Source organism: Mus caroli, chromosome 8 (genome assembly GCF_900094665.2).
Source record: "Mus caroli chromosome 8, CAROLI_EIJ_v1.1, whole genome shotgun sequence".
NCBI lineage: Eukaryota > Metazoa > Chordata > Mammalia > Rodentia > Muridae > Mus > Mus caroli.
The window spans coordinates 57,003,603-57,031,498 of NC_034577.1; the positions used below are offsets into that span (position 1 = coordinate 57,003,603).

At 42.1% G+C, this 27,896-nt stretch overlaps 1 protein-coding gene across 1 annotated transcript in view; it reads right to left on the reverse strand.

The window, feature by feature from the left end:
• The window catches only part of Cpe (carboxypeptidase E), a 101,961-nt gene extending 80,627 nt beyond the window's left edge, over positions 1 to 21,334 (reverse strand). Inside the window, exon 1 of the mRNA XM_021169884.2 lies at positions 20,873 to 21,334. Coding sequence (XP_021025543.1) covers positions 20,873 to 21,179 — 307 coding nt within the window. The 5' untranslated portion in view covers positions 21,180 to 21,334. The remainder of the gene's footprint in view (positions 1 to 20,872) is intronic.
• Between the last annotated feature and the right edge of the window lie 6,562 nt (positions 21,335 to 27,896).

A 27,896-nucleotide genomic window follows, 5' to 3' on the forward strand; every position in this document is an offset into this window, starting at 1 on the left:
ATCTATGAATTAATTAGAGGAAACAATGACAGAATTATTGGCTGGTTAAAACAGTGAATGTCTGCCAAGTCTATGCCTAAAAACTAGGTGTGTATCACCTAGGATTCTTTGACAACAGAACTATATGTTTAAATATAGCTAATGCCAGATGGTCTCCTCAATTTAAAAAACATCAGGAGGAAATATACTAATGCTATGAGCCAAGACTCAACCAATGAGATCAGTCTTCAGTTGCTAAGCTGTTCTCTCACCATGGCAACACTACTTCAGCAAGAATGTCGGGTTTTCAAGGCAAACTGTCTATCTGAAGGTTTCAGATCACTGAAGCGATGATCAGCAGCTACTTCAGCAAAATAAACAGTCACAAACATAGAAACAATATTCTTTAAAACTGTTGCTAATTTTGGGTTTGAAAAATATTATCAATAATCAAGTGATTCTCTTTAGCCTAAAAATTTCCTGCATTATCATTTACTATAAACATATGAACAGGTCAATATAGGACTGGTTTTTCTATGGAAACCCCACGCAGTTAGGGTTATTTATTCTCTGCTATCTAATCTCTAATAACGCATGACTTATTCTGCACTCATCTGGAGCAATTCCCACAGCACCCTTCCCAAAGGGCCTCTCCCACTGTTGACTTTCCCCTGGGACTTTGGAAAATACAAATCAGGAACCTATAAGAATTATCTCAGCCAGGCAGTGGTGGTGTGTGCCTTTAATCCCAGCACTCAGAAGGAAGGAGCAGGAGGATTTGTGAGTCTGAGGCCAGCCTGGTCTGCAAAATGAGTTCCAGACAGCCAAGGCTACATAGACAAACTGTCTCAAGAAGAAGAAGGAGGAGAGGAGGAGGAAGAGAAAGAGGAAGTGGAGGGGAAGGAAGGAAGGAAGGAAGGAAGGAAGGAAGGAAGGAAGGAAGGAAGGAAGGAAGGAAGGAAACAAAGAAAGAAGGAAAGAGAAGAATTGTCTCAATAGAAAATACCCAGCTTCAATTCTTTCTATTCTTCCCCCTAAATTAATTGTATATATTCATTCTAACAAGTACTGTGGTATGGTGGGTATCTGATTATAACTGTTATTACTGATGAATAACTGCCATTCCTTATTGTATAGTCACCTGTCTTGTTGCTATGACAAAATACTCGACAAAAGCTTCTTAAGGAAAACAATGTTTCTTTTGGCTCATAGTTTGAGGATACAGTCCATCCTTGGGAAGGGGGATGTGATGGCGGCAGGAATGTGAAGCATCCAGTTACATTGCACCCACAGTCGGGGGAAGAGAGAGATGAATGCTTTCATTCAGCATCTTATGAAGTCTGGAACTCCAGTCCATTAAGTGGTACAATCTGGGTAGATTTTCCTACCTCAGTTAGCCTCATTTAAATTATATCTCACAGACACAAAGGCTAACTGAACCTATATGCCTCGTAAGCAGGCATAGAGACTTGTCTCCTAGGTGTTTCTAGATCCTGTCAGTATTGATAATCTACATAATCCAATTGGGCAAAATTAAGGTTTTTGTTGGTTGGTTGGTTGGATAGTTGGTTGGTTTTGTTTTCTTTTGGGGATTTTTGTTGGGTTTTTTCGTTGCTTTCTCAGCTTTTTTTTTTAAGACAGGGCTTCTCTGTGTAGCCCTGGCTGTCCTGGAACTCACTCTGTAGCACAGGCTAGCCTCAAACTCCCAGAGATCCACCTGCTTCTTCCTCCCAAGTGCTGGGATTAAAGGCATACATCATCACTGCTTGGCCCAAAATTAAATTTTATTAGGGTTTTTTATTTTTAATTATTCTTCTCTCATACAATACATCCAGACTGCAACTTCCCCTCCCTCTATTCCTTCCAGTTCTACTAACCCTGCCCCCTCCCCTAGATTCACTCACACCAGAAAAGACCAGGCCTCTGAGGGATGTCAACCGAACATGGCACAAGAAGATACAATAAGACCAGGCACATACCCTCACATTGAGACTGGACCAGGCAACCCAGTAGGAGGAAAAAGGTCCCAAGAGCAGGCAAAAGAGGCAACACCCCTAATAACACTGTCAGCAGTCTCCCCCAAATACTAAGCCAACAGCTATAGTATATATGCAAAGGACTTAGCACAGACTCTGAGACTGCTGATTCAGTACCTGGGAACCCCATGAGCACTCCTTAGTTGATTCTGTGGCCCATGCTCTCCTGGTGTCCTGGACCCTTCTTGCTCCAACATATTTCCCTCTCTTCCACGGGTTCCCTGAGCTCCAAGGGCAGGGACCCAATGGAGACCTCCAACCTGGGCTCTCTCTTCACCTAGTATTTGCCTGTGGATCTCTGGCATTGATTTGCATCAGCTGCCAAAGGCAGGCTCTCTGAATACAACTGAACTGGGAACCAATCTATGAACATGCAGAACATCATTGGGAATCATTTCCTTAGTTTTTGTTTTGTTTGATTTTGTCTTGTTTGTTTTTGTTTTGTTTGGTTTGGTTTTGTCTTGTTTTTGTTTCATTTTGTTTCATTCCTTTTTTGTCCAGTTGTGCTTGGTTCTACCTAGGTCTTTAGGCTCTCCAGCATCTGGTTGTTGGTCTGGCAAGAGCTCCCTCCCATTATAGAGGCTGCCATTTTGTCCTGTTGACAGTGTCCTTTGCCTTACAGAAGCTTTTCAGTTCCATGAGGTCCCATTTACTAATTGTTGCTCTTAGAGCCTGAGTCACTGGTGTCCTGTTCAGGAAGTTGTCTCCTGTGCTAATACGTTAAAGGCTATTCCCCAACTTTCTCTCTGTTAGATCAGTGCCTTTTCTGTTGTTGAGTTGCTTGGCACTGAACCCAGGCCCTACTCTATGCTTCTCAGCACATGTTCTACCGCTCAGATACATCCATAGCTACTGCCAATGTGTCTCATGAAGCAAGATTCATCTCATCTTCCAAAGCCATCCATTCCACAAAGCATGGTACCATGAATGAAGCAAATTGCAGAGGATTCCATCTACACATCTGTTAATTCTCTCTCTCTCTCTCTCTCTCTCTCTCTCTCTCTCTCTCTCTCTCTCTCTCTCTTCAAATGTGTACTTCTGCTTTGTATTTATTTTAGCTTTTTCTCTGCCCTGGAAGCCCAGCCCTCCCACAAGTTCAGAGAAGTCTTCCAACAAAAGCTTGTTTCTTCCCAGAGTGTGGATTTCACTGCCAAGGAAAATAACATCTTCTGCATTTGCTTATGCTGTGCTAGAGTGATGTATTTCAGTCCTTTCCCCACTTTCCTCTACCTTTGGCACACCCGTAAGCATTCCCTTGCACGGACTCAGGAAGCCCTGCTCTAAGAACCTGCAGGCACAATGATAAGTCATGTTCCAGTAAACTCTGCAGACAAGTCCACACAAACAATTTACTGCCACAAGAAATAGCTGTGTCTATTCCCCAGCTATCTCGGGAAACGAGCTCCAGGCACAGGAGGCTTCACCACACAGCACAGGTTGTTTAATCTCTCTGTGAAACTCAAATACAATCGTCTATGAAAGGAGAGTGTTCCAGTCCAGGGGTGGGAGGAGGAGCTGTAGTTCTTAAGTTCCACAGTTCTAAGGAACACTAATGAAGACTGGGTTCAACATTACGAGTGATTCAAAATAAATTTTCCCTAATCAAAAACCTATAATTGGAAAAATTAGTTAAGTGCTAAATATTTCCGAATAGTGAATCTCTCTCTAAATCACCTGACAGACTGCAGGATCGTGAGATGCAGCTGGGATTCAGGAGCAGCTGCGGATTTAGAAAGCAAAAGCTACAGCCGTCTGGGTTCCCCCTCAGCTCCTCATTATATCCCTTTTGTTGTTTCTGTAGTGGGTGCTTTGTTTTTAAATGTGTTTGTCGTATTGTTTTTGAGACCAGGTATGGGTATGTTATCCAGACTGACCTTGAATTCCAGGCCTTACAATATCCTGGCATCTCAGTGCCTCGAGTATCTAGACCTGAAGCCAAAGCCACTGTGTCCAACACACACAAAAAAAAATTTTTTAATTGCACGATGAAAAGAGAATGCTAATTGAGCTATATTTAACTGATGGAAGGAAATTGGCTTAGCAAAATCAAAATTATCTAACATGTTTTTACATTAAGAATTACTACAAAGTGCGTAGGAAGCAGGATGTGGTAAGATCTGCCTTTAATCCCAGCACTCAGGAGGCAGAGGTAGAGACAAGCCTGTGAGTACAAGAGCAGCCTGGTCTACATAAGGAGAGTGGCTAGCCAAGGCTACAAAAAGAAAAAAGTATACAATAGCTACTGAGGGAATAATGATCAACTGCCATTTATTACCATATATTATTAGCTAATTATTATGCTTCTAATTATATAATATAGGAAAATCTATATAATCATGCAATCATTTTATATGCCTAATTTGTGCACATATTAATAAAGTGTTAATATACTCTCTAGCCCAAATAGTTTTATTTCCTTAATGGAGGACACAGGCGCCAAAGCACAACAGCTCCCAAACTGTATTCACTGACAAAATGAAAATCTGACAGTGATGTCACCAAACTGGGGACAAACAGGTCAATATGTAAGAAGTGTAATAAAGTGGAGAGATGGCTCAATGATTCTTTTCCAAAGGACCCATGCTTGATTCTCAGCATCCATATGGCAGCTCACACCTGTCCATAACTCCAGTCGCTAAGCATCCAGCGCCCTCTGCTGGCCTCCTCAGGCTTCAGCACACACATGGTGCACACATATTGGCAGGCTAAACACCCATACACTAAAATAAAAATAATCTTTAATAGCAAGTATAATACTCTTTTACAGGTTCAGAATTAACCATTTCTTCTACTTTCAAGATTTTATTAGCCTGTGTGCTGGTGCACACCTTTAATCCTAGTACTTAGGAAGCTGAAGTAGGTAGATCTCTATGAATTCGAGGCTAACCCAGTCTACATAGTGAGTTCCAGGGCAGCCAGAACTACACAGTGAGAAACTTTGTTTCAAGAATACATACACCGGGCATGGTGGCACACGCCTTTAATCCCAGCACTTGGGAGGCAGAGGCAGGCAGATTTCTGAGTTCTAGGCCAGTCTGGTCTACAAAGTGAGTTCCAGGACAGCCAGGGCTATACAGAGAAACCCTGTCTCAAACCCCGCCCCCCCAAAAAGAATACATACATACATACATACATACATACATACATACAAGATTTTTAGTTTAGCTTTTAAAACCTATTTAAATCTCCACATTCTTCTAAAATAATCTCCCTCTTTCAAAAAGCTTGTGTCTATTTTTCTAATTGCTTTAGTTAGCATATAAAATAATGGGCTTCGTTATACATTCCAGATATACATATCATTGCACTTTGCTTGTCTTCTTCATGGTTGTCCCTCCTGTCCCTCCTGTCCCTCCTGTCCTCCCCTCTCCTTTCTCCATCCCTTTCCTGATTTCCTCCTTCAGCACAAACAGTTTCTTCTGCTTGAGTTTTTAAATGTGCAGTTAAATGTTGCCTAAGGAGAAAAAAAAAGAAAGCTGTGTTCTCACTCACCCATTATACTATGCTATCTGGCTCCCCTGTCTCTCCCGCCTTCCCTTTGATTCTTTCTTCAATGCTCATAACCATAAGAGTGTGTGTGTGTATGTGTGTATACTATACACACACACAGATTTTATATATATATATATATATATATATATATATATACACATATACATATATATGATATATACACATATTATATATAAAGTTATATATATACAGTTATGTGTATGTATATACAGTTATGTATATATGTGTATATATACATGTGTGTACATATATATGCATAGCCATATACATAAATACATACATATGGTTATTATATACATACATATGTATGTATTATAAGCACATTTCTACTAATATACGTATTAGTTGATATAAATTAGATATAGTTCCCTCTTTTTTCCAATTTTTTATTACATATTTTCTTCATTTACATTTCAAAAACTATCCCGAAAGTCCCCTATACCCTCCCCTGCCCTGTTCCCCTACCCACCTACTCGCACTTTTGGCCCTGGCATTCTCCTGTACTGGGGCATATAAAGTTTGCAAGACCAAGGGGCCTCTCTTCCCAATGATGGCCAACTAGGCCACTGTCTGCTACATATGCAGCTAGAGACATGAGCTCTGGGGCTACTGGTTAGTTCATATTGTTGTTCCACCTATAGGATTGCAGACCCCTTCAGCTCCTTGGGTACTTTCTCTAGCTCCTCCATTGGGGGCCCTATGTTCCATCCTAGAGATGACTATGAGCATCCACTTCTGTATTTGCCAGGCACTGGCATAGCCTCACAAGAGACAGCTATATCAGGGTCCTTTCAGCAAAATCTTGCTGGCATATGCAATAGTGTCTGGTTTTGGTGGCTGATTATGGGATGGATCCCCAGGTGGGGCAGTCTCCGGATGGTCCATCCTTTCGTCTCAGCTCCAAACTTTGTCTCTGTAACTCCTTCCATGGGTATTTTGTTCCCCATTCTAAGAAGGGATGAAGTATCCACACTTTGGTCTTCCTTCTTCTTGAGTTTCATGTGTTTTGCAAATTGTATCTTGGGTATTCTATGTTTCTGGGCTAATATCCACTTATCAGTGAGTGCATATCATGTGAGTTCTTTTGTGATTGGGTTACCTCACTCAGGATGATACCCTCCAGATCCATCCATTTGCCTAAGAATTTCATAAATTCATTGTTTTTAATAGCTGTGTAGTTCTCCATTGTGCAAATGTACCACATTTTCTGTATCCATTCCTCTGTTGAGGGACATCTGGGTTCTTTCCAGCTTCTGGCTATTATAAATAAGGCTTCTATGAACATAGCGGAGCATTTGTTCTTATTACCAGTTGTAACATCTTCTGGGTATATGCCCAGGAGAGGTATTGCTGGATCCTCTGGTAGTACTATGTCCAATTTTCTAAGGAACCACCAGACTGATTTCCAGAGTGGTTGTACAAGCTTGCAATCCCACCAACAATGGAGGAGTGTTCCTATTTCTCCACATCCTCTTAATTCCCTCTTCCTTTCCCACCTTTGCCTCTCCTTCTCCCGGCAATCCCCTAGTATTGATTACTTAGTAATACACCAATGTTCATTTTATTTCCATGTTCATGCTAGGTAGCCCAAACTGGGCTCAAACTCAGGGCAATCTTCTGCCTCAGCCTCCTGAGTGCTGGAATAACAAGCATGAGCCACAATGCCAACCAGTTCTATCTTTTCAAACACCTGTCTGACTTGCTTACTGTCACTCACACAGGCCATTCATTGTTACTGCTACACTGAATCAAAGGTGGATGTAGCAGGACAGAGATGGTGTAGTGGCCTCTAGGACTCGGGTTTGATTTCCCAATAGGTACTGGTTTCAGTGTGCTTCTATCTGGCATTTCCGAGCACCTCATGAATGAAAGTCATTGCTTCCTTCCTGACGATTCATACTATTAGGATGTTTAAATGTAAATGTTGTTAGCAGAGCCCTTTGATATCATAGCGTATGACCTGGATCTGAGAACGTCATGGGAAGTGTTACATGGTCTACAAAAGAGAGCCTTCTCAGCCTCGTGCATATGTTGGCCGAAGTATGAATGTGTTCCCTATGCTACTGTCTGTAGAGCATCCACAAACATTCAAACTTTAGCCAATGAATTCTTGAGAACATACCAGCAGGCCTCACCCTGTGTACGCTCACTTAAGAAACACATCCCCATTCATTCCCTCCCCTTGCTTGCAGAGGTCATGGGATCCCAGCAACCAAGTAAGCTCAACTTCCACGTTAAAGGAATACCACCAATAAAAGAAGAATTCTAGATGCTCGGGAAAAGTAGCTTCAAACTCACACCGACTTACGCTCCTGCATGCTGCATGCGTGTTTAAAGTACAGTTTATACAACTTGCAGTAGAGTTAAAAGAGGAAGGAAAATATTTACAAAGTTAAAAACCATTAGGTGCCAAACATCTCTACGGCAACCTGAACCAATGACTTTTTTCATGTTTTTTGTTTGTTTGTTTCTTTGTTTTATTTTGTGTGTGTGACAGGGGCACATCTGGTTCTCTCCTTCAAGGAGGATCCAAAAATTGAACTCAGGTTGGAGGCACTTTTATCCACTGAGCATCTCACACATTCCCTGAAGCAACTACTAGCAGCACACTCAGAAGCCTGGACATAATAGAAGAGGCCTCAATCTGTTTAAATAATTATCACAGTTCACGGATGCTACTGCCACAGGAGAGCCTAGAGCCTTACCACCTAAGATGTTGTTAAAGTTTTTTCAAATTAAAAATAGCGCAAAACTGAAGCAAAACTGACACCTTCAATCTCAGCACCTGGGTTGCAGAGGCAAGTAGATGGCTGAGAGTCTGAGGCCAGTCTGGTTTCTATTGCAAGTTCCAGGACAGCCAAGGATATGTAATAGAGACATCTTGTCTCAAGAAAACAAAAATCACAAAAGTTGGTAGGCACGGTGTTCCAGTTCTATATAATCCTAGCACTGGTAAAGGAAGATCATGAGGCCAGCCTGGGCTACAAAGCAAGTTCTAGACTATCCCGAGCTACAAAGATAGATCTTGTCTCAGAAAGGGAAAAAATAAGCCTGGAGATGTAGCTGAGTTGGTAGAGTGTGTGCCTAGCATACACAAAGCCCTGGCTCAATCTCTAGGACAACAAAGACCAGATGTGGCAGTCCATACCTGTACTTTCAACACTTGGGGTGTAGAGACAAAGTCATCCTCAACTGCATAGAGAGCAGAGCTACATGAGATCCTATGTCACACACTCACACACACACACACACACACACACACACATTACTTGGATTTTTATCTGAACTATGTCAACTTTTAGACACTGCAATGTACCATATTTCATTAGATATCATAAAGTTTGACTATATTTAAATTAATAAGTGGATACATGTTTGTTTGTTTTTTTCGGAAGACAGTATGTCAAGACATTGAGTGTTAGAGATATTTATCCTCACATGGAAGGTTGGGAATGCTTAGGAAGAGACCATGTCTACTGACCAAATGTGACACCTGAAGCCCCAGAGAGGGCAAGTTTTCTCTCAGCCTGACAAACACAATGAACCCCACTTCATAGTTTCTATTGCACATAGTTCAAAATCTACATGGGAGAGTGCTAGTAACTCAGTCCACATTAATAGGCTTTTGTCCTATTGTGACTTAATTTTGAACATGAATTAGAACTTCCAATTATTCTCAGGTGATAATATTTGGTTCTTAAGTTATTAAGTATTGTCTTCCTTGTTGCAAAGACTTTCTTCTCATCATCAGCCTACCTGGTAGGGACATATTTTAATCATTATTTTAATATTTATTTTTACTGTGTAGGTGTTTTGTCTGCGTGTCAATCAGTTTACCATGCCTGTGTGCTTGGCCTCAGTGGATGTCAGAAGTCGGAGTTACAGGAGGCTGTGAGCCACTGTGTGGGTTCTGGGAATCCACCAAGGTCCTCTGCAAAAGCAGCCAGTACTGTTAACCTCTGAGCCATCTCTCCAGAGCCCTACATTACTCTTAACAAATATTGAAATGATATTTAAAGAAAGTTTAACTTCACATGTGGCTGTCTGTAGTCCTTCCTTCAGTCTCAGGACTGCTCACCAGAGGACTAAAGGCTTTCTTGTACTTTGGTTCTGATTTAAGAAAGTGTCCAGGCTGCAGCGCCTCAGCACAGAGGAGCTGGATTTTATTTTGCTGTTGTTTTAACACTTGTTTGCTTGTTTGTCCTGTGTGCAGGAATGAGTAGATGTGTTGGTATGGGTGTGACTTGGAGTGTGGTGGGTATGAGTGTGTGATGACTATGACAGAGGACATCCAGTGGGCGCTGGTTCTCTTCTTCTATGATGTGGGTTCCAGGAACCAACCTCAGGCTTGGTGGTGGGCACCTTCACCGGCCGAGCCATCTCTGCCCAGAACCACATCTAAAGAACAATCAGATCTGAAGGCCCATGGCCAGTGAGGCATTTAGGTATGAAAGACGAAGATAAGAAATAGGACCAAACTAGGGAATTAACATAGGGAATTAGTAACATTAATTGTGATTTGCTAGTGACAAAATGACATTAGCCAGACACTGTGACTATAACAATAAAATTCAGAGATGGCTCAGTTCTGCACAGGAATATGGGAAGGAAAGCCAAGCGGTGCATTGGCATACAATTTGCTTGCACACTCATAGATAATGGCTGGCAAAGTATGTGCATCTGTGTTTACGGCCCATTTTGAAGTATTCATTCATTGACTAATCCATTGAGAATCTACTACAGACCCTGAAGGCACCTTGGGTAGTACACCCCCCCCCCAAAAAAAGGTCAGTCCTGGATCCAGGAAATGGCAGATTGGTTAGAAAACCCATTTTTAAAAAGACAGGAAGGGGCAAGCAAGCTGGCTCAGCAAGTAAAAAATGTTTGCCAACATCTGGATGACCCACACGATAGAACGAGAGAACTGACTACAAGTGGCCTGCTGATCTCCATACATGAATGCACGTCTGCATGTGCCCACATACACACACACAGGCACATGCACACACAAAGAAATAAAGTTTAAAAAAGAAATGAGAGACATACCAATATGTAACTTGGCAATGTGAAAACATAAAAACTGACATAAAAATGTCTTAAGCTGAAAACATAATTTCCATTAGGTATTTGGGCTTGTTCATTTATTATTTCAGTGACATTTTAATCATGTTTATTTTCCCAAAGAATTTGGAAAACTTAATTTATAAATGCTCATAAGTCAATGCAGCCTTTGGAAACTTTAATATGTTTGACTAAGAAATGAAGGGAAAGGCTAGGTCTCCAGAGAGAAGAAAAGCCCAGCACACGCAGTCCTCAGAGCGCATGGGCTCAGGACGGGCTTCACAGACACATTCTTCAACTTTCCTTTCACAGCTCTGGTCTCCATCATAAAGGAATGGGGAGCACAAGGAAATGGATGAGAGGGAATAAGGCTCCTTTATGTAACCTGCCACAGGCTGTCCTTGTCTAATGAAAAAAAACCACCAATATCGACTTAACCAAATTATGTCTATTTTAAGACATGGGTCTCCATAAATCCACTTAAAAGTAGTTCTCTGGAAAAATAAACAACTTGAGTTATTTGTCTTTCTTAAAATGAAACTATTGATAGTTTTTAAAGACTTGTTTACTGTATTATTTTACGTGTTTTGCCTGCATGTGTGGGTGTGCATTTAGCTATAAAGTGAAAAGAAGATACGTGCATCTGTAGGGAATATTGTGTGACAATATCTTTAAAACAGAAGACAACTGGGGTATTTTCTTTCTCTTCTTTTGCCCCCACTGCTTAGGACTGGACACACACTGTAACTGAGCGTCCCAGCACTGACTGAATTGTATCCCCAGCTCCTGATTTTTCTCTTAAACATTTCAACAAAAGAACAACCCGACACACTCCAAATCTTGTGATGATAAGTTCTAATTCTTTGTGTGCCTTAGACACAAAGACATTGTTAATTCAGGACCCAACTTTGAGGCATCCCTAGAGAAGGATAGCCGTGGATAAATGAACTGACAGCAAATGTGTCCACAGACTCATATATGGCCAGACATGGTAATATATACCTGAATGTTCATGATTCACATTAATCAGGCGAAGACACAAACTGGGGTCTAGAGTTCACTCAACAGTTAGAAGCACTTGACACTCTTGCAGAGGACCCAAGTTCTAGTCCCAGCACGCAACAGCAGCTCACAACCATCCATCACTCCAACCCTAGGGGATCTAATGCTCTCTTCTAACCCCACCCCACCCACCCTCCCACCCCCCAGCAAAGACACCAGACATGCACTTACATACAGGCAGGCAAAACACTCATTCACATAAAACAATAAAATAAATACATCTTTAAAAAAAAATTAGATAGGAAACTGCTCTTCTTTCTCCATTTGATACCCAAATCTAAAAGGAAGGGAAAGAAGAGGACATGATGGTACATTAATATTCACTGGCCTCTCTAGACTGATGCCAAAGGCACTCTGTGAGAAATCAGTCACACAAAAGCAAAGGCAAATTTGGATCACGTGCTTAGAAACCTTAGGAGAATATGTGGCCACATTTTAAGAGGACAAGAGCCAAAGAACATACCTGAAAGAAAGAACAGTTTGGAAATGATTTTGTTTATTACTTTTAAAGTTAGTGGACAAAGTATGAGGCATCTATAGATATTGAATACCAATTGGAAATCTTGCTTAAATCATCAAAACTTAGACAAAATCTCCATGTCTGTTTAGAGAGTGTGCCTCCGTGTAGTACCATTGGTTCTATTAGTGGACACATGTAAGAATTACTTTGCTGTTGTTTTGTTAGTTTTCACAATTGGATTTGAGTCTTGAGAAAATCAGTTTAACTAGCTGACTCCTCCTTGTGGGAGTGTGTGGTGGTCAGTGGATTGTGCCCGTTTATAACTGTTTCCAAAAGTGCAGTGCCCAATCCCACAAGGCTGCCGAAGTCCAGCATCTGGGTTAACATGCACTGAGCTCCCACACTAGCAAGACTGATTTCCCCTAGTAAATGTAAACCAAAAACATCTGTGCGGACTTCACAGTGCAAACTATTTTGTTAGGGCCACTCCACTTTAAAACCAGAAATTGGACTCTGCATCTTAGAATGCAAACCATTTTATTCTTGTATACACTTTCAGTGTATCTAGGAGCTTCTCCTATGTCTTTTTTCTTCATGTTAGCAGCATCTAAGATAGGATGGCCAAGGCCACAACCTCTGGATCTGTATGCAGCAGATATTTTCCAGAATCAAGGGTGTTATCAGAGTGTGACAATAAATTTCATCTTCTGTGAGAGTGTAATCAGAGGCAGGATAAGCAAAGGGCCAGATGTGAGGGCTCCTGTCTGTAATCTCAGCACTTGAGAGACTGAGGCAGGATGATAATTGCCAGTTTGGAGCCAGCCTGGAGTATTCACAGATGGTTCGAGGTTCTTCTAGCTATATGATGAGACACATACTCCTGTAGTGTGTGTGGGGGGGGGAGAGAATAAAGGAAGAGACCTGCTAGATGGCTTACCTGGGGAAGGCACTTACTACCGAGTCTGAAAACCAGTGTTCAATCCCAGAGATTCATAAGGAAGGAAGGAGATAATGTACAAGCTGTCCTCTGACTTTCATAAGATGTGCAAGCTGTGGTGTGCATGCACACACACTCACACACGCACACACACACAGAGTAAATACATAAATGTAAAACAGGATCTTATAAATATAATAAACGCCAGGCGGTGGTGAGACATGCCTTTAATCCCAGCACTTGGGAGGCAGAGGCAGGAGAATTTCTGAGTTCGAGGCCAGCCTGGTCTACAGAGTGAGTTCCAGGACAGCCAGGGCTATACAGAAACCCTGTCTCGAAAATAAATAAATAAATAAATAACCCCAAATATTGAAGAATACTTATTAAGTAATCTTTAAATTAAAGTAGAAATATCACAGGTACATTTTCTTTTCATGTTTGAAAAATCCATTTTGGTGTGAAATGAGGTATAGTTAGAAGTTTAGTAATTCATTTGTGACAAAGAAAGTTATTACAGTTTTGGAAAGGAGCTATAAAATTATCTCAGTTACTGTTGCAGATAGACCAGGTTCCCAGCCCCCACAAGAAGGGTACAACTCTCTGAAATCCCAGTTCCAGGGGCTATAGCGCCCTCTTCTGGCATCCACAGGAAACAGGCATCCACAAAGTGCTTATATAAGCAAAACATTACTCAAACACATGCAATAAAAACGCTTATTTACTTAAAAACATATATTGGTCAGAGGGGAGACAACTAAATACACTCATACTATCGAAATTTTTATTGTTCTAAATATGGGCAAGTATATGATTTGAGCTTAAATGTAAATCGGGGGGGGGCAGTAGAATTGCAGTGAGCAACACCACAGGGCAAAAGTGAGAGCTTCTGGATTTGCACAGTGAGTGTGAACTGGGGAAGGTCACTAGGCCAGCATTGCTTCTGGACCAGAACGTGAGGGAGCAGCCTGCCATGAGCAAGCAAATCATATAAATTATGGGTTTATCCCTGTTCTCCTGCCATGCAAAACCACAACAAGGCATTTTCTAGTGACCTAAATTTAACTTAAAAGTTTTATTTAGGCTCATTTTAAAAAATACATGATTGCCATCCCAAAAAAACCAAAAAAAAAAAAAAAAAAAAAAAAAAAAAAAAAAAAAAAAAAAAAAAAAAAACCAAAAGAAGAAGAAGAAGAAGTCGTTACTTGAAATGAAATATCCTTTAGTGAAGATTTTTAAACGACTGCTGTAAAGCCTGGTTGCTGACTGTGGTCTCACAGTAAACAGGTTTCTATAAAAAGCAAAATATGTAGTCGCCTCAGAAAGTTATTCCTCGGTACGCTGTCGTGAGCCACTCCCTGACTGTAATGTTCTACACACTTCACTGTCTTCTTTCAGGATAATTCATTTGGGGACAACTTAACATGTAGGTAGATCATCGGAAAACAATTAAAAGCTCTAGCAACATAGGCAGGTCCTTCTCTTTGGTCAGGTTTTATTAGGGAAAAAAAAAAAAACATTGTGAGTTTTAAAAGAAGGAAGCATTTACAGAAGAATGGACTTGCAGAGTTCCCGTCGTTTCTGGGACAGGAGGAACACACTTAAACGTTTATCTTTGATGTTTGATCTCATTTGATTTACCAGCCAGCTCCCAAGCCATCTTCTCTATAACACTGCCAAGCACATGGCTTGAATATCACCTCATGAAGAAAAATAAAATTGAGCCCTGGAGATAGCCGGCTTCAGTTCTTTAAAAGAGCCATACATTTCTTCTTATGTGACACTGATTCCTGGTGCTTTAAAAAAAAAATGTTTATTTGTGTGAGCATGTACGTGCATTGGCATACATGTTATTGCTTGACTGTGGAGGGCAGAGGAAAACTGGAGAGAGTCTTTCTGCGGGGGGAGGGGGGCTGGAGATTGAATTTAGATTTTCAGGTTGACTGTCTCTTTACCACTATGTCATCTCACCAGCTCAAAATTCACTAAAGAAATTCTTGTTGCTAATATTTTTGACTTTTACTTACCATTTGTTCTAAAATGGCAGGCTTCACTTTATAAAATAAAGAAGGCCAAGGCTGAGATTAAAGGCGTGCCCCACCACTGCCTGGCTGCCTTTTCTTTAAAAAAAAAAAAAAATATGTATGTGAGTACACTGTCACTATCTTTACACACACCAGAGAGGGTATCAGATCTCAACTGAACTCAGGACCTCTGGAAGAGAAGACAGTGCTCTTAACCTTTGAACCATCTCTCCAGCCCCAAAGGGAAATTCTCACATGTTACCCCATGTTCTAAACAATTAGACACAAGCAATCTCAGGGAATTATTTTGTATAGGCCACATTCCTCTGGTCTCTAGGCATTCCTGTATGGTATAAGTTTATAATAATAACAACAACAACAATAATAATAACAATAATACACAGGGACTAAAGATGGTTGAGCAGTTCTGAGCACTGTGGCTCTTGCTGAGGACCTGAGTTCGTTTCCCAGCACCTGTGATGGACACTTCAGAACCGTGTTTAACTCCCGATCCATGAAGTCTGTCTCCACCATCTGGACTCCTTGAGCATTGCTCTTGCGGACAGAATAACACAAATAGACACATACATGATAATCATTAAAAAAAAAATAAAAGTATGAAACCATGAAGCAGCCGAATAAGGAAAGACGAATTGTGATAGCCCAGTCTCATCAAAATAGTCCCTGGTTTCGTGGTCTTGGAATCACGCTCATGTTTAGTAAACATATGTAATAAGTAAGAAGTGGCTACATAAGTCACCGTGCTAGTCACTTAAGAACGTCAATCACACAAAAGGTAAAGGCGTGCACCCCCTCCTGAGGAACATCCCTTATGAGACGCTTTGTTGGAGAATTACAAAATAAATCTTGACTGGTGAAATAATGAATGCCTATACTGTATTGTATGCACCCAACAGGGCTGGGGGTATGCAGCTCAGTGGAAGACTGTCTGTAACGTGTGTGAGGCTCTAGATTAATTCCCCAGTACTGTTAAAGGTGAGGGTGCTCTTGTATTGTACACAGCCAATCTGGAGATTTGCATCTTAATGATGCTGACTAATTAGAAACTGTACAAGCCTGTTTTTCTTATTTCTCTAATGCCTGTCAAACCAATCATCAATGTTGCACTAAGTACACTTGGGAAATTCTGGGGTGACGTGTTTCCCTTTCTAAGGCTCCTTTGTATGTCTTAATATCTTTCTAAAGGATGCCAGTGTGAAGGGTGGGGCCCTTTATCCCTTAGGTAAATCAATGTGGTACATGGCAGAGATTCCTTGCTACTTCTCAAATTGGTTTCCATAAAAAGCTGTCTCTTTGGGTTGGGGATGCCCTGGCCCAGCATACACCAGCCCTGGGTTCTACCTCAGACAGGGCAATCTGAGCATAACGTATAAGGGTGTAGGCCAGATCAGTTTCTGCACTCTTCCACTAGCCAATCACAGGTCAGTCAAGACTGTAACTTCTGGCAGAAGCTGTGTTGACTCATCCAGGCTAAAAATAACTCCTGACCTTGTGTGATTTGGTTCAGATTCTTCTCCAGAGTCTGACATCCATCTTCTCCGACTGTTAACTCCTACTTGATTGCATTTAGTTCACACTAATTTATACCAAATTTATTAGACCAAAACAAAACAAAACAAAAACACACACTCTTCATCAAGATCTCTACTTGTTTTTTGTTTGTTTGTTTGTTTTGTTTTGGGGTTTATTTTTGTTTTGTTTTGGTTTGTTTGATTTTTTGTTTTGTTTGGGGGGTTGGTTTTTGTTTTTGTTTTTATTTGTTTGGTTTGGGTTTTCTTAATTTTTTTGTTTTTGTTTGTTTTGTCAAGATGTGTAGATATTTTGTCAGCATAACATGTTTTATCAAAATATTTGGCAAATACATACTGGCAGTTGTACACTTTAAATTTTTACAGATTGGAGGAATGGGTCCAAAACAATCATGCTGCCTGCACGAGAGAAAAATCCTTGCTCCTGAGACTGTATTTAAGACGGAGTGTCAACTATGAGTCAGGGTGAATTCCCAAACGCAAGTATGCAAACAGTTATTGTTCCAAACATATGGATTTTTAATCCTGGAAAGAATGGTCTGATTATTTGGATTCTACTCCTCAGATACAAGTTAATAAAGGCTTCTTTCATACATACTTTAGCAAACCAAAAATCAAGCTGTTTCCTGTTGAAAAAATCACAGAATATATGTAGATAACCCTTACTGATGAATTCAAAATGGAATTTCCTCTGTGTGTGTGTGGTGTTTGTGTGTGTGTGTATGTGTATGTATGTATTTGTGTGTGTGTGTGTGGTATATGTGTGTGTGTGTGTGTGTGTGTATGTATTTGTATGTGTGTGTATGTGTTTGTGCATATGATTCCTTGCTTGCTCGCATGTACATGAGAGGGTACGAAGCCAACATTAGGTACCTTCCTCAATCATTCTCAACCCGAGTCTTTGATACAGGGTGTCTTGCTGAACCCGGGGCTTGTCAGATCAATTGAATTGGCCGGCCAGCCCCAGCCCTAAGTGTCCCATCAGTGCATCACCAGCCCCAAGTGTCCCATCAGTGCATCACCAGCCCCAAGTGCCCCATCAGTGCATCACCAGCCCCAAGTGCCCCATCAGTGCATCACCAGCCCCAAATGCCCCATCAGTGCATCACCAGCCCCAAGTGTCTGTCCCATCAGTGCATCACCAGCATTGGGCTTACAACTGTGCTCTGCTCAGTGTTGTCCATGAGTTCTGAGGGATCCTGTTCAGGGCGTCATGCTTGGGTAACAAGCACTTTACTGATGGAACCGTCTCCCCAGAGACATCTCCCTCCTTTTCCCTGTTCGTGAATTCTAAACGGTGAATACCTAAGGAATTATTTGGGAGACCTCAAGTTCAGCCCACAGACTGTACCAAACAAATACAAAGGTCAATTCCTTCTGGCTAGAAAAAACGTTGTCCATTTTTAAGAAGTATCTGCCCAGAACGTGCTAATCTAGCCAAAGGAAGCTTTCAGTTGTTGCCGCCATTCTTGTCGCGGGGATATGTTGTCTTGCTAGGGTTCTATTACATCCATTGACTAAATCCTTACAAATAATGGTATTTTTTTTTCTGTCCTGAGGATCCAGCACAAAGCCCTAAGTGGGCACTCCACCACTCATCTGCACCCATTCCACAGCATTTGGGCAGATGTTCATAAAAAAATTACCTAGGCTAGGAAAACAAACTTGATTCTTCTTTCATGCTGAAAAATAAAATGAATATAAAAAAAATGTTTCATGGAAATTTTCAATCAGCGAATTTAAAGCAGAATCCAGAGTGTTACATCAGAGCTTGTGTGTAAAGGTACCAACCCTGACAGCCTGGCTTTTATTTCAAGGACCTGCAGGGTGGAAGAGAGAGCCAGCTTCTGAAAGTTGACCTCTGACTTTCACACACCATGATGTGCATACACGCAAGCACATGCATGCATGGATAAATAAATAATAAAGATTTGACAAACAAATTCCGAAGGTACTTCTGTGATGAAATTAGTTAAGGTAAGTAGTCTCCTTTATAAGTGGTTTGAGCAACATTAGAGTTTGTAAATTTCCAGAATTTGAGAGGCACTGGTCAAGGTCCCTGACCTATCAGTCCCTAGGATTCTTTTCCATGTGTTGGCACAGACACTTCCTGTCCCATAACCTTTGTGCCAGATTTCCCATTCACCGGAACAACCTGTTTATAAGTCATAGAACCTGGCTCATCTTGAAGGTGTAGGATTTCAAAACGGCCAAAAGAATAACATTGAATGTACCCATTTCTACCACAGAAGAGATGCAGATATGCCTTCTTATCTGCTCACCCAAAAAGGAATTTGAAGGACTTTTTAAAAAGTGATCATGTTTTCAACCAGATTCGCAGATCCGTGCTCCAGATATTCAACCAAAATTTGTTTTCATTGTCAGAACATGTCATATTCTTGCAATAATATCAATTTATCTTTATGTTTGAAACAAGACAACATAACGTTAAACCATGGCTTTCATATAATTTCTTTAAATAATTCAACAAGCCCACAGGAAGACTCTACTAACAAACAGAACAAAGGGCTGAGCTTGAGCATCAGAATCATACAAGCTTGACTGTCAGGAGTGGCCGGCTTGTTGTGTGGCTTGGCTGGAAGTGAGTGTCCATGTAAGCATCGCCTCCTTATTTTCCAATGGCTGCACAAACACTAACCATCAAGTTTCCGCTTTCCAGGATGAGCCCTGCTGGAACTCTTTATGAATGTCTTAAGGTTTTCACCCTAATACCAAGCCGTTAGCAAATTCATTCCCACCTTGTCATTTACCTTAGTCATGGGCAAGAAATGTTTTCAAGGACTTAACCCATACACTCCATGTTCTAAGATCAAAGTTTCTCTATTAGCACCTATTTAATCCGTTCTCCGTTTGCTTCTTACGTACCACTGGGAAAACTACGCAGGCAAACGAATGCGAGGCTCAGTGACAGAGGCTTACTCAGCCTTCCTGGATTACATCCTATCACAGCAACAACAATAACAATAATAATAATAATAATAATAATAATAATAATAATAATAATAATGGAGAGAGGAAAAGGTCGGGAATGGTGGGAAGCATCCATAGTCCCAGCTTAATGATTCAGAAGCTGAGTGATCAGGAGTTCGAGGCCAGCCTGGACTACAAATTCAAGGCCAATCTAATGAACAAGAAACCCAGGGAGGAAAAATAAGGGGGGGGGCGGGGAGAGATGAAGGAAAGGAGATTTCTCATGTCCTGCACTGATAATTTTTAGCCTGGCTTTTGTATTTTCTTCGTCGAGAAATCAAAAGCATTCCATACTGATTTGGGTGCTTTAACCAGGCCTTCATGACCAACAGAAATGCCAGGACCAAATTCTTTCTAAAGAGCATAAACATAACCCAAAAAGATCCCAAAACATTGCTTAAAATATCTTTTTAATACTAAGCCTTTAATACAAATCAAAACGTGCTTGAACGTACTCTGACGGAAAATGCCTCACAAGATGACTGCAGGAGATAAAACGTGATCGATCTTGAACTAGTCATCTCAGAGTGGTTAAAGCACGCGGGGAGGGGGGGGGGGTACTGTCGTTTTCCCTTAGTAAGGCCATGCATGGTTTCAGAATCTGTATGCCTGTTAGAAACCATCTTTTTCTATCCTGGTAGGAAGATCTACAAGTATGCACACCACAGGACATCTAGATCATCAATATCCTTTTTAAAATTCGCCAGTATCCCCAGAGAGTGCGCCTAACGCTCACACAAACGCAGAGGAGGGTAGGAAGAGCTGCAGCACCCAATAAGCTGGTCCTTTGGAAATTCTCAAATGATAAAAGCCTCTTTCCTGGCTCCTCTGAGACCTCCTTCCTGGCTCCTCTCCTTCTGCACCTTATTTTTCACTTGTGTCTGCGGGGAAGGTGTTTGCCTTCCTGAGAACTCACAATTTTATTCTGTTTAGAGTTTGACTCATCTGTGATGGTGAGCACCCGGGGACTCAGCTCTGGGATTTGCTTGCCTGTTATTCCTGTCCCCGTGCCTCAACACAGAGTAACCTGTGTTCCAAAGGCTTGTTAAAAAAAAAAAAAAAAAAAAAAAAAAAAAAAAAAAAAAAACAAAACAACAACAACAAAAAAAACGGGTCGGAGATGCGAACGATAGGGAGAGGCTGGTGCTCGTTTCCTCCCCACTTTCCACCTTCCATCCAGGCATCCTCCACCGGGAAGCAACTTGGGGCCCACCTCTCCTTCTTCCCGTCCCCGGAGCCCCTGCAGTGGGCAGAGCACTTACCCGGCTCATGGACCCCGGGGTTGTCAGACAGCTCGATGACCAGGAGCTCCCGGCCCTCGAAGCTGCGCCCCACTGTGTAGATTCTGCTGATGGCGGTGCACTGCAGCCATACCGACACCAGCGCCTCGCGCAGCTCTGGATAGCGGTGGTACTCGAAGGAGATGCCGTCCTCTTGCTGGAGCCGCCGGCGCCGCCTCATGCCAGCCGCTGGCGCCCCGGGCTCCTGGGCTTCAGCCGTCAGCAGCCACCCGCCGGCCACCAGCGCGGCACACAGCGCCAGCAGCACCCGTCCTCCGCGCCCGGCCATCGCGTCCCAGCGAGCTGCACTGCCGGCCTCTTTTGTCTGCCCGGGCCCGGGTGGAGTTGGCGAGCTCAGCACCAGCCTCCTCTTGCCTCACCTTCCACCGCTCAATGAACGGTGCGCGCTGGGGCCACCCAGAGGACAGCGGCGACGCGGCGGCTCTGCGCGCTGCACTACCCGCCCCGGGGAGCGGGAGCCAGGAGGCTAGGCACAAGCGAGCAGCCGCCAGGGGTATTGGGTTTATTTCTTGGTTCAGACCCACGTCAAAAGCCAAATGGCGCCAGGAACCACGCAGGTGGAATGACAGCTAAGACCTTGGCTTAGGAAGGCTATTGTTAATGAGAGGGAACCACGACCCAAGATCATCCTTGTAGAAAACACATTCTTGGGTTGTTCACAGGGCCTTTTGATTTCCACCTAGATGCATCAGAATGCGGGGTGGGGGTAAGAAGCAACCCGCTGCTTGCCTGGACATCACTGCTGCAATAGTGGAAACTTAAGGGATGTGATTTCATCTACAGCAAGGTCTGGCTAGAAGTCAGAGCACTGTGTTTTGATTTAAAGGTGCTTTCTACCAATTTACAGATCCTGCTTTTTAATTGTATTCAGACACACTCCAAAACCTTTCTAGGGGAAAAAAAAAGAAATGGGGTAAGACGGTGTCCTTTACAAGCAGGACCTATACCACTCATCTTCTGTGATATCCTGAAAAACAAAAACAAGACTCAGCTCATGAATTAGACAAAGGATTTCGTTTGGCATTCTGATTCAATCCTGAAATGGAGAAAAATCCGATACAGACAAATGATATTGTCATCCCTTTCACAAAGTGACTGCAAACGGATAAAATCATGGGCTTAAATGAGCACCCTTGGGCAGGGCTTGTGTTTTTGGAGCAACATCTGCAGCAGATGTTACTCTACAAAGGTTGCCATTTGGGTGTAACATCAGCACGGATCTGAACACGTGATCATTGAGTATGACCACCAAAAAGAAAGACTGAATGAAGACCAGCTGGGGAATGTTTCGTGAGGGACATTTTCCCTCCGATGCCTCTTTCTCTGGTGTCTAATAATACCCTGACCTGAATAAATCTGTCACCTGGAAAGGAAAAGAATCCAGGTCTATAAATAGTTTCATTAGGTTTGTTGTTGGTTTGTTTTTTGTTTTTGTTTTTTTAACTGAAGTTTGAAACAGTGGAAGTGCCTTCTCCTACTGACTCCTTGGTCTCAGGAGCAGCTAGAGGACAAAGGGAGTCCAGCTGCTTAGAAAGTGATGTTAGCAGAACAACACTTGTCCTATGGCCTCTGTGGCTCTCAGAAGGCTCCCTGTCTCGGAAAGCTGACCTGTGGCAGACATGGCTGCCACGCCTCACCCACCGCATTCCCACCCCTGAGAAATCCTAACCAGAGTGCTATAACTAAGGTACAGAATGTTACGGGCACTGGGTGAAGAAGGCAGGCAAAAATTGTCTGTCACACATTCAGGGAACAAACGTAGACCAAAAAGGGCAGCAACTGTAGGCATCCAGCTCATCGTGAGAATTTCACAAATAAAATAAGTATTACTGTTTCGAGGGCTGGAGAAATGGCTTCACAGTAAAGAACACATAGTACTCTTGCAGAGTACCTAAGTTCAATTTCTGTCACTCACAACAGACAGATCACAGCTGTCTGCATCTCCAGCTCCAAGGGATCTGATATCTGGCCTCCTTGGACACCCTACATATACAGTAATAATTGGGGGGGACATACACACATCTAAATACAATTTTAAAGGAGCACAAACCAAGTCATGGTAGAACACACCTGTAGTCCCAGCATTCAAGCACCTGAAGCAGGAAGATATTGAACTTGAGGCAAGCCTGAGCTAAGTAGTGTGACTCTCCCTCAAGCAAGTAAATCAAAGTGTATAAATAGACAGGTTGCCAAGGTGCTGGCAGAGAGGTTAGCCTGGAATCAGTGTATCTACATCTCCCACAGCAGCACGGATGCTTTTCTTAAGACAGGGTCTCATGTAGCCCAGGCTGACCTCAAACTCACTATGTATCTGAGACTAGCCCTGAACTCCTGATCTCCTTTTTTAAAATATATTTTTATTAGGTATTTTCTTCATTTACATTTCAAATGCTATTCCAAAATTCCCCCATACCCTCCCCCCCACTCCCCTACCCACCCACTCCCACTTCTTGGCCCTGGCGTTCCCCTGTACTGAGGCATATAAAGTTTGCAAGACCAAGGGGCCTCTCTTCCCAATTATGGCCGACTAGGCCATCTTCTGCTACATATGCAGCTAGAGACACAAGCTCTGGGGGTACTGGTTAGTTCATATTGTTGTTCCACCTATAGGGTTGCAGTTCCCTTTAGCTCCTTGGGTGCTTTCTCTAGCTCCTCCATTGGGGGCCCTGTGATCCATCCAATAGCTGACTGTGAACATCCACTTCTGTTTGCCAGGCACTGGCATCGCCTCACAAGAAACAGCTATATCAGGGTCCTTTCAGCAAAATCTTACTGGTGTATGCAATGGTGTCAGCGTTTGGAGGCTGATTATGGGATGGATCCCCAGGTATGGCAGTCTCTAGATGGTCTATCCTTTAGTCTCAGCTCCAAACTTTGTCTCTGTAACTCCTGATCTCTTATCTCAAACCTCCCAAGTGCTAGCTTGTATTGTAGTTAGGTGCTGCTTTAACAAGCTACCACAGATTTGGGAAGGGGTGGGGTTTGTTTGTTTTGGTTTTTTTGTTTTTTTTTTTTGGGGGGGGCAGCCATCATCCAACTTCCTCCTTAAAGTAGACAGAGCTTTATGAAAAACACCAACAAAAAACCCCAATGCTTTCCACTCTGACCAGCCTGTGTTTGATGACTTAGTTCAGAAGTCTGAATCCAGAGTCACAATTAGGTTTCTAAAAGCATTTCCAAAAGAGCAACCTTGGAAAACCAGAGAAAAGAAAACAGAGCGGCTAAAACCAATGACTTCAAAAATATAGAGTTAAGAATTTCATGTTAGTAATTTAAATCAACCTCACTAATTTGTGGCTGGGTTGGGGCATATTGACTAGTAACTGCACACACAAACGATACTCTCTCACTGAAGTCCTAACTTGTTCCATGGCTGACTATTCTTTTAAAATGTCACCTTTAAAGGTCATGAGGTACTTTTTATCTTGTTTTTTACTTTAAAGGAAAAAAAGTTGGATTATACTAGCTATGTACTATTACTTCAAAAGTTCTTTGACATCTTAGATGTTTGTGGCCCTAACCTGTAAAAGGAAAAAAAGTTGGTTCGACTATCCATCCTCTAGTATTTGAGTATAAGAGAACCTGGACCATGGATCCACCAGTTAAGGGCGTGTGTTGCTCTTCCAGAGAACCCAGGTCAATGCCTAGCATCCACAGGCTTGCTCACAATTGTCTGTAAGAATAGTCTAAGGGGATCCAATGATGTCTTCTGGTCTCTGCCAGTACCAGACAGGTACATGATGTACAGACATACATGTAGGCAGGACAGGTATACAATAATAACAACAATAATAACAGTAATAATCTTAAATCATTATTTGAAAATGTCAGAAAATTAATAAACTATGTTTTATACACAGGTATTTTCAAGCTTTCATGATTCACAGAGTCCGGGGTGAGTTTCGGGCATTAAGAATATTCATTCCTGGTTTGGGGGGCTGGAGAGCTGGCACAGAGGGTTGGGGTGTTTTGTTCCCTGTTCCTCCAGAGAATTTGAGTTTGATTCCCAGCACCTATGTCAGGCAGCTTAAGATCACTTATCACTTCAACTCCGGGGAGTGTGACATTCTCTCCTGCCTACCTTGGGCACTTGCACACACATAGCAGACACACACATAAAAAAAAAATTAAATCTTTTTTTTAAAAGAATTCTTTTAAATGTTCTTCATTTTAACCAGGAAACCAACCAAGTATGGTAGCATGTGCCTGTAACTCCAGCACTTAAGAGTGAAGGCAGGAGAGCTGGGAGCTACAGCCTAGTCTATATTATAACAAGTTTGAAACCGACCTGGGTTACATGAGACCCTGTCAAAAACAAACAAGGCAGGGCAGAGGTTTCTAATTTTAATATTGGACTGCCAAATATGTTGTATTATTTCATTTTCTTGTTACTGTAATAAAATACTACGTCCAGAAAAGATTTACAGAAGAAAGTTTATTCCACCTTACTGTTCCACAGTGAGAGTCCGTCGTAGCAGAGGAGGCACACTGAAGATAGCTGAGGTGGTCAGAGCAGGGAGCTGAGACATCACATGTTCATCCAGATGCAAGAAGCAGAAAGAAAACCAGAAGAGAGGCAAAACTATGAGCTTTCAAACCTCCCTCACAGTGCCATACGTCCCCTGGCAAGGTTCTACTTCCCAAAGGTTCCATAGCCCTCCCAGACAGAGCCACCTCCTGGGCACCAAGTGTCCAAAGGCTTGAGACTACGGAGGCATTTCTCTTCCAACCACAACACATGCTCGAAGAAATAAGGATGCATGTGTTAACATTTGCTGAGGTCTATTTCAAATCCAAACTCCTATGGTCCTGGAAGGTTTCTGTTTGAAATAATTTCCCACAAACCTGAAAGATGACACAAGACGTAGAGTAAGGCATTGACCCAAAGGAATTAACATTTTGTCTGTTTTTGTAAAATAATTTCTGGGTTGTTTTACACGTGGGTCGGCTGCATCCATTCTAGGGCAGGCATTAGTCCTCTGTAGCTTCACATATGCACTTTTTTATCGTGGCTGTGGAATTCTAAAATATCTCGCATGCCAAGTTTTTAATGCATTTGCATACCCATAGTTAAATTCAACCTGCAGATCCTATTTTAAAATGTCTGTACAAACAGGAAGTTGAAAGTGACAGTGTTGCTTTGTGATGTCATCTCTAGATGTCTGTTGTCACACATTTAAATTCTCGCAACCCCTACTTTCAGCCTCCCGTCTATTCTCATCAAGTACAGAAACTATTTCTTTCCATGTGTGCAACTTTTATTCTCTTCTTGCCTGTTTACTATTTATCTATCCTGCAGAAGTTCTGTGAGCATGTAGATCTACATCTGTCCAGCTGTGTGCTGGGGACAGATTAATAGTTATCTGGTGGGAAACAACTTGATTTCGAAGCTTTTGCTGTGCTGCATAATGTAAATATTTCCACTGTGGCAAATCTGAAATCATCAATATGAAATTATCAAAAATCCTGCTTTAAAAAAAATACACTAGAGCAAATGACTGAGCAGAGCAGTGATAGGCACAGAGTCCATATTCTCCTCCATTCAAAGAGACAAGGCTTAATTTCCTTCTATCGGAATGTAGGCAGAACTTAGTAACTCACTCGAATGAACATAATAAAGCAGAAATGATGAGAATTAGCATTGAAGATTTAGCTCAGTGGTTAATTATTTATCCAGCACACATAAAGCCCAGAGTTAGCTCTCAAGAACTGCAAAAAGACATGATGGCATATATCTTCCAAGATTATTACAAGAAGACTGCAGCTTCCAGCACATTTGTCTCCCTCCCTTCCTCACCCACATGTGTGTGCTCATATATCACTTATTCTGGAGGAATTCCCACCGAGTTTTAGAGAGTTCCACACTGGAAAAAAAAAACAAAAAACAAACAAAAAAAAATCAGTTGTTCATCACTGTAACAAACCCGAGATTAACAATTTGAAAGAAAAATATGTACATTTGACTCACCATTTCAGGGATGTGGTACTAGGTCATCCGCATCTGTTGCTTTGGTCTGGGGCAGGGCAGCAACATGATGGTGGGCAAGTGTGCTGAAGGAAAGCTGTCCATCTAAGGTGTCCAAGAAGCAGAGAGAAGCCCGGCACCAAGGACTCACCCATTCCTTACAACTAGAACCCACTTCCCATACCCACAAAGCTATGAAGTCATCATTAGAGTAGTCTGTTCATGACATTAGTGTTTTCATTATCCAATACTTGAAAGACACCCTCACAAACAGCCTGCATACACCAGAGTGTAACCGCCCCTCCCCAGCCTGAAACCTGTTTGCTTAGGTTTCAGTGTTTGAGAGCATTGGGACAGAGCTTGCCACCCTATTGTCCTGCCACTCCCACTGCTGATGCCTGCCACCTAGCTGTTCTGGAGCTATCACATGTTCACCTGCAACCTTACTCCAAGATGATTTGGTGGAAATCGGGCCCCTTCCCCTCCTTCATAACTCGGTGCACGAATTAGTAAAATTGAGCTTTGATCAGAATTTTGTCTTAGCTTCATCTTACTCTCGTCCGCCTAGATCCCTCTTCTCTTCCAGATTCCAAGATACCTTTCTAGACTAGAACCCAGACATGTGAGCCGCTGGCCGGACACAACAGATCTGGCGCCCACACGGGACTGAGAACGGCAGAGGACATTTGGAAGAAGCACTGCTGATTTGGAGCTCCATAGAAGAAGAAAATAATTAAAGGAAATTCATACCGGAGAAGGTCGGTATGGGCTAAGTTGAAACAGCGTTTAACCTGAGCACTAATTCACTTAGGTTCAGCAGTGAAGCTTACCAGGAGCTAGGAACTTAACAAGCGGTTAGCCGTAGCTCCCAGAAGCTACATTTTTAGGCGTGAGAAAAGAAAGGGTTTATTTTTTTTTCTTCTTTTTTTTTTGATTTTTAATATTTTTATTACATATTTTCCTCAATTACATTTCCAATGCTATCCCAAAAGTCCCCCATAGCGCCCCCCACTTCCCTAC